Raw genomic sequence first — 7,556 nt, forward strand, 5'->3', positions numbered from 1 at the left:
CCGGGTGCTTCAAACGCCAGTGAGCAACTTTCATTGAAATGAATAGCCGGACAGCGGGACAATAGATATATTATAACTATATGCATACAACACGTGCAATCAGCATACAGATTAAGCATATGTGAGAGAGAGAGAGAGAGAGAGAGAGAGAGAGAGAGAGAGAGAGAGAGAGAGAGAGAGAGAGAGAGAGAGAGAGAGAGAGAGAGAGAGTGTGCGTGCGTGCGTGCGTGCGTGCGTGCGTGCGTGCGTGCGTGCGTGCGTGCGTGCGTGCGTGCGTGCGTGCATGCGTGATGCCGCTGCTATCAGAAGACCGCCAAGGACAAACAGTCCACTGGCTGAGGTCACCTGACCTGAGCAGCAGCTGTGAGTATGTGGATCAGTAACAGTAGGTGTCCTCATGAGGATTTGATTAAATACAGTACAACACCCAACAAGCATTATGTGACGGCATCACCAACTATTCTGTCTGTCTGTGTGTGTGTGTGTGTGTGTGTGTGTGTGTGTGTGTGTGTGTGTGTCCATCTTTCTGTCTGTGAGCAGTTATTCTCCGGCACCGTTGGGCCGATTGGCGTGAGCAGAACTTCTGCCCCAAATCTTTTCACATCGGCTTGCTATAGCCTACAGTACAGTACAGTACAGTACAGTACAGTACAGTACAGTACAGTACAGTACAGTACAGTACAGTACAGTACAGTACAGTACAGTACTCCTATTAGTCCAAACATCATGTGTGTATCGACACACCGTCTCTATAGTACAATGGACCACAATGGAAACAAGCTCCTGGGGCTTTTTTGTGTTATCCTTTTAGCATAACCTTGGACTCAAATACTACCTGTACTGTTAACACAGTATTCAGTCAATCAACCCTATAGGAGTGAGAAGTGTATAGATGCACCATGCAGATTCAGATGTTATTCTAGTTACATTAATGCAATCAGTGTCTGATGAGCTGAGAGTTCTGATTGATTTCTAAGCAGTGAACAGGTCAGATGATGAGCTGAGAGTTCTGATTGATTTCTAAGCAGTGAACAGGTCAGAGATGGATTCTTTTATTTAACCAACAAAAAATAATCATGTAAAACATAAACTCTAAAGCAGTAAAGCAATCTAAAGCAAGCTAATAGAAATTTCCCTCAGCATAAAAACAAAAACGATTTGCTGTACAATGGGCAGGGGACTTTGTTCAGCGGTAACGGGCATACTGTTCACACATTAGAACTGTCATCCTCCTTCGGCCTGTAGAGCAACGGAAACCAGAAATGTGCCTGATGAGAGAAAACAAACAAAAACAAATCAACAATAGATCAGTATAAACTTTAAAGAACACCTAATTGAGGGCATCCATGGAACAAACAAAACGCAAACTCAATTTGTTTCGTTCTTTCAAACCTTGAAAACGAGAGCCCTCAAACCGCTCTCGTCTGAATCCGTTCCCAATAACCCCTTTGATCTTTTCCGCAGGATCTTGGCGTGGAGGTACTTGGCCCTCTCTTCTGCAGGGGCGGAAAAGAAGCGCTCGCACAGGATCAGCCTCAGTTGTTTGAGCTTGGCGGCCATCAAGGCCATGACCAGCAGTGCAGCGAGCAGGACAGCCATGGGGAATAGTGAGTTATGGAGCAGCAGCTTTGGTTCATAGAGGCATCTCTCCTCAAACAGGCTCACAGAGTAGGAGAAGTCTTTGCTGCTGTTCTCCAGGCCTAGGCTCACGCCTAGGATAGATGTAATGGCCTGGAATGATGAATGGATATGAGATGATTATCTAAACACTCATCTGGAGGGATTTATGATTCTACTCTCGGCTACGAAATGGGATTGTTTATCATTGAACATATTATATATTGATATTGTAATATGAGACTAGAGATGTCCAGATACTGTATCGGTATCGGAAAAGTATCGGATCGGCCCTTATTTGGTCATATTGGGTCATATCGGTATCGGCGAATATGCCAGTCTAACCACGGATCCGTTTGCTTTCGAGTTGCCCAAACTGCAAGTGTCTGCTATAAACACAACTCAAGATATATAGCTAGATAGCTATAAACACTATTCTCGGTTGGTGGACTTCAAAAAAAAATGTTTTCCTTTTTTTGTATTATTATGTATACCCCTGTATAATGGTAAAGTCCAGACTCAATCAGCACAGCTGAATATAATGGTCCCATTTACACTGGCAGACAAATCTAGCCTGAATCAGATGGTCAAATGGTCACATGACTCATTTAAACAAATCAGATTCCAATCTGGATGTGGCTCAGATCTGATTCAGGCTGGATTTGTCTGCCAGTGTAAATGGGGCCTAATAGGCTGCCAGTGTACTGAGGTTTGGGCTGAGAGTGGAGCATCAGGTGTTGTGCGTGTGTGTTCCTGTGTTGTCTAAATAAATACACCATGGTTACACCAGACAAATAAAGGCCTCTGTACTGTTTCCAGAGGGACGGTCATTCTCACAAAGATACCATCTGGGATTTTGGCATTATTGTAATATCATGAAAGTGTGGTCTTTTCGTCATTTATGTATCTTTTTTTTTTTTAATCTAAAATGTTCAAAAATAGCAGGTCTAAAAGCTCACAACGCATGGTCAATTGAGCATTTGTAGATCTGCATATTTTGTAACAAATAATAGTAGCATCACATTATCAAGATATTGCCTTGCTCAAATTATAGGTCTCGTTATAGTTTTTAACCAACATAACCTACCTGGATGCTCATAATCAAGGGGACTTGGAGTGGTTTCAGCTGTGCCAGTTGCACAGTTACAATATTAACAAACCAGTATATTAATCCATCCACACAAACAAACACCACCCAGGCTACGAAATGGGTGAATATTGGGATTCCAAATTTCAGCATGGCTTTCCCTTCCTTGGAGGTGGGCCGAGCGGACAGGATGGAGACGTAATGCTTTGCCTCGGCAGACGTGAGGGGCATGACGTGAGGCCTCCCTGCCGCCCTCTGCTTCTCATCAAAGGAGACGAATCTGCTGCTTATGAACTTGTTTTGATATTTCAAGTTGTTGCAATACTTCCTCACGTGCAGCGCAATAAAAGTCACAAGCAGGAGGAAGCTGAGTGCGGGGAACATTCTGTGACTCACAGAGGACACAGCGTTCAAAACGGACTGGACGCATATGACGGTTTTGTTCAGATTCTGCCTGGTATCCACGAGTTTCTCCTTGAATTTGCCGTCGTATATCTTGAGTGAAATGTCAAGTTTGGAATCAAAATTGACCACCCTAATATCAGGAAATTGCCTGAGCACGTCACCGACCCAGTTCAGCATCTTGATGTATTTTTCCAGCGGCGTGGCGATATATTCCTTCTTTGCTTGCAAGTTGCATATCATGCTCCTGATGAGGCCCGTGAGGTTGTCCAACGTGTTCTGGACGTTCCTCAACACCACAAAGCTGACCCAAGCGGTCAGGAGCAGCTTGCGACTCTGCTTCATGAAGCAGGAGATCAGAAACAGAATGGCGGCACAGCGCACCTTCTTTGAGAGAAAGAGGGTGAGCGCCAGCAGTGCTCCCACAGAGACTGCGGTGCCCCCGGCCACCTCCGCTGCGTAGCCCAGAGTGTAGAGGAGATACAAGAGGAGCAGGGAGCCGAGCAGTACACTGAACAGGAGGCAGGTGAGGAGGAGCAGCATTGTCGACCTCCAGCTGTCCCTGGTGCCAGTTACATAAACCTCCAAGGCCAGAGATCCGAGATCCCTGAGCCACTGTGTTGCTGCACATGTGTACATGTTGTGAAAGAAGTGGCAGCACGTGTACAAATGGCCTTCTGAAGGAACACTCCAAATCTCTGTAGAGCACAAACACAGTGACAACATAAATGTAGGCCTATTCGTAGCAAAAGTAAAGGATGTATTCGAAGCAAAAATAAAGGTTGAAACAAATCCAGTTCATCTAATACAGAGTTACTACTACTTTTAATGAAATGACAGTCATAAAGTACAAACCCTAAATCTATCTGTAGAGTTCAGCTGTGCTGTGTTGTGTGCTGCCTCTCCATAAACAGTGTTAAAACAAAGCATACATATATTACTCAAACCTTGGGTATTGTTACTCATCTTTTTGGAGGCGGCACTTAAACATTTACCACGATAAGCAGAAGTAAAAACCAAAATAATAATAATAACACACATTTTAGGTCATTGCATTTTGAGCTGTACTTCCCAAGAAATCTGTAGGAAGGCCCAGGCTCGTTCTAAACGTTCCTCACTGGGGCAATAATGATTTTAAAAAGTGTGTGTGTGTGTGTTAAATGGTAAATGGTGCATTTATATAGCGCCTTTATCCAAGGCGCTTTACATAGATTGTGCATTACATTCACCCATTCACACACACATTCATACACCGATGGCGGCGGAAGCCATGCAAGGTACCAGGTGTGTGTGTGCGTGCGTGCGTGCGTGTGCGTGTGCGTGTGTGCGTGTGTGACTGTGTGTGTGTGTGTGTGCGTGTGCGTGTGCGTGTGTGACTGTGTGTGTGTGCTTGCGTGCGTGCGCGTGTTTGGGTTGACACTGGGATACTTCTTCTTTCCCCTTCTACGCCATATCTATTCACTGAAAATAGCCAATTTACAATCTATACAAGCTCACAAAGTGTCTCGTTGACATGCTGAGATAGATTGTATAGATCGGCTACTTTCGCAGATTATTACGCCATAGAGTAGGACTGCGAGTATTCTTGTCGTTAATAGTGATAATATCTCACAATATCGTCCTCTGACTCTTAACATCATGGCAAATTGCAACAGCTTGACAATGTAGTCTTTCACGAACGGCTAGTGTACACAGTCTCCACTTAAAGGGTATTACTCATCTTCTTGGAGGCAACATTTAAACCTCTGACCACAAAGCGGAAGGAAAACCAGTATAATAAGTACAGAAACAATGATGATTGTACATCATAAATTTAGGTCATTGCATTTTTAGCCGTACTTCCCTAAAACGACTGCACTGTAGCAAAGGCTCCAGCTCATTTAAAATGCTGCAGCCAAAGTGCAGAGAACTGACTGGTACAAGACGAGCTGAACACATGCAGTACAGTACTCCAAACACAGGCCCCCGTTAACGGTAAATACTTCTGAACATAATTTGGCAATTTATATTTATGTAATGGAATGTTCCTCATCTGACTTGACTGTCTTTAGGGGGCATATGCATTGCATTTTCTCTAAGTTTGGCACTACCCTGTCTACAGGGGGTGCTGTTTCTTTGTACTGCAATTGCTGTGCGTTACGGCAGGGGTTCTCAACCTTTTTGGCCGGGGACCCCCGGGAATGCTTTGGCCATGTCTCGGGATGCTTTGGCCATGCCCCCGCCTGCCCCCCTCCCCACCGCCAATACAAACTGACTGCAAAAATAACCTTAATAATAGAGAAAATATATCATAAATGAATACTGAAACCAGATATAATCATTAAGGAACGTTTATGCATGTACTAAGTGTACAATGTAAACGCTTCATTTCCATTTTCCAGCCATTCAGTTGCACACAAAAAATATATAATAATCTGGCGAATCACCCTTGAGCTATATCTCTGATAAATATGGGAGGGGATGGTTGAGGGTTCCCCTCCCCAAACCCCACCCCTCCCCCTACTGGGCGGGGGGGGGGGGGGGGGGGTTCCTTTTCTTTTAATGAGTTGGGCGTGTTATAATGTAGTAGACATTGGAAAAGCATTCCAGCAGCCAGCTTGTAGCATGGCTCGTTAGGCAATAGACTTTCAATCCGTACCTCCTGGGTTTGAATCCTGCTCATGCCATCATTTTTGTGTCCACTGCAAACAAAACATTTTGCGGATAAAGTAAAGTTTGCTTTGGTCCGACATGCATTGCGTCGTGCTTGCAGGGTTAGGTTTGGGGTTTGGGGTAGGGTTAGTAATAGTAATGTTATGGTTAGGTTTGGGGTTTGGGGTAGGGTTAGGAATAGTAATGTCCGAGTCCGACATAGTCACCCGTGGCTTTGTGTGGTGCCACTCAAAGTGACTACTGGGTTAGGCATTGGCCCAACCCCTTCTGTCAGAAGACATTGAGGGGTGACTAGTCACTCACAGTTCCCTTTTCCCCTGTAAACAATCAGCAAGATAGTTTCTGAGTGCTGTTACCATCCCAAGCCATCAGTTTGTTTCTAAGTAAGTAGGCATATTAAATATCCAACATTGTGATTCGTGAAAATGCATAGGCTATTGGTGTCACAGTGAGTCAAAGGGTAGGACCCAAATGCAGGACAAGAGCAGGAATGTTCGAATTAAATTATTTATTAAAGCAGAATATCAAGCTACAAACAAAACAGAGTAGGAGCAGCATGCAGAAAATGCCAAAAATGCAAAGGTTCCTCAAAGCACAATGCAGTAGACCAAAAGTTCAAAACATGCAAACTTTCTGAAAAGCAAAAAGCAGTAGTCCAAAAAGGCAGCCAAGGCCCTTTCTGAAACCAGTCCCTTGACTTGAAGTGCTCTCAGGAGGTTCCCTCGTCAGAAAGTGCCCCTCCAGCTGAATCAAGTTCCCTTGATTAGGGTGCTGGGTATAAAAAACTGTTTGGAAATACACTCGCCCTCCTTGTGCAGAAACAGGAAACAGACACCATTCGTTGCCATGGTTACCATCACGCAATTGTGTTACCTGTTATTTTGTTTGTACAGTTATGTTTGTGACGTGGATTTCATTAATATGGAAAAAGGAAATACAGCGTGACTGTCAAAAATGACATGTCATATACATCCATGGTGTTTATAAATCATTGTGTTAAAAGTTGTTTTGTTTGTGTGGTTTCATTTATAGTTTTTTCACGGTGGGGTAAATAAAGAGCCCTTGTGAACATCAGTTGGAGCATTGTCTATTCTGCATCAGATGAAGATTGTTTAGGAGGAGTTTATTTATCATTTATTTGTGGTGGTTCTTACATTTGTAGGTCGCGGTTTCCATGCGGACACAGAGCAGGGCTGCACAAGGCAATCGAGTCTAGATCGGCACAGACTCGCTCTTGAGGGCTTTATAAGCCACTTCCACTCAAGGCTGCTTGGTTTCGGACGACACTTAATATGGCGCAGCCTCGCGTGAACGCGCATATCGAGGGCAAGTGTGTAGCGCGAGTGGCGAGGAGCTGGTTTCAGAAAGGGGGTTAGAGAGTAGCAAACACAGAGAACCAGGACCTCCGGTACAACACAGGGGACAAGGAAGTATGTTCTGACAATGTGTTTCTTCTTCTTCTTCTTCTTTGGGGGTTTTATGGCGGGTTGCTACCTAGTTAAGGTGTATACCGCCACCTACTGTACCGGAGTGTAGTCCAACTCCATTCGCCTTACTCCTTATTTGTTACAGTCTACTGGTGTTGAGTATTGTGGGGTATTAATCCCTATATCCTGTGATAGATTCCAATCTCCAGCAAGAAGTTAATCACTGCTTTCTGTGTCATACAGACTCCATTTCCTGATGTTCCCAGGATACCTGGTATGTTCCATTGTCTCTTTGCCTCAGCCATCCTCTGTTTCAGGATTGTCCTTTCCTCCTCATATTTCCTGCAATACATCATCACATGTTCCACATT

The 7,556-nt window shown here is 44.3% G+C and overlaps 1 protein-coding gene across 1 annotated transcript; it reads right to left on the reverse strand.

Annotated features, from left to right (window-relative positions):
• Positions 1–1,170: 1,170 nt before the first annotated feature.
• LOC306925127 (dendritic cell-specific transmembrane protein-like) lies at positions 1,171–3,745 on the reverse strand (the record flags this gene model as incomplete). Its single annotated transcript, XM_079503809.1, has 3 exons — positions 1,171–1,268; positions 1,393–1,731; positions 2,705–3,745. 3 exons carry the CDS (start codon positions 3,743–3,745, stop codon positions 1,209–1,211), a joined length of 1,440 nt encoding a protein of 479 aa, XP_079359935.1. The 3' UTR covers positions 1,171–1,208.
• Between the last annotated feature and the right edge of the window lie 3,811 nt (positions 3,746–7,556).

Source organism: Electrona antarctica (genome assembly GCF_951216825.1).
Source record: "Electrona antarctica genome assembly, chromosome: 6".
NCBI lineage: Eukaryota > Metazoa > Chordata > Actinopteri > Myctophiformes > Myctophidae > Electrona > Electrona antarctica.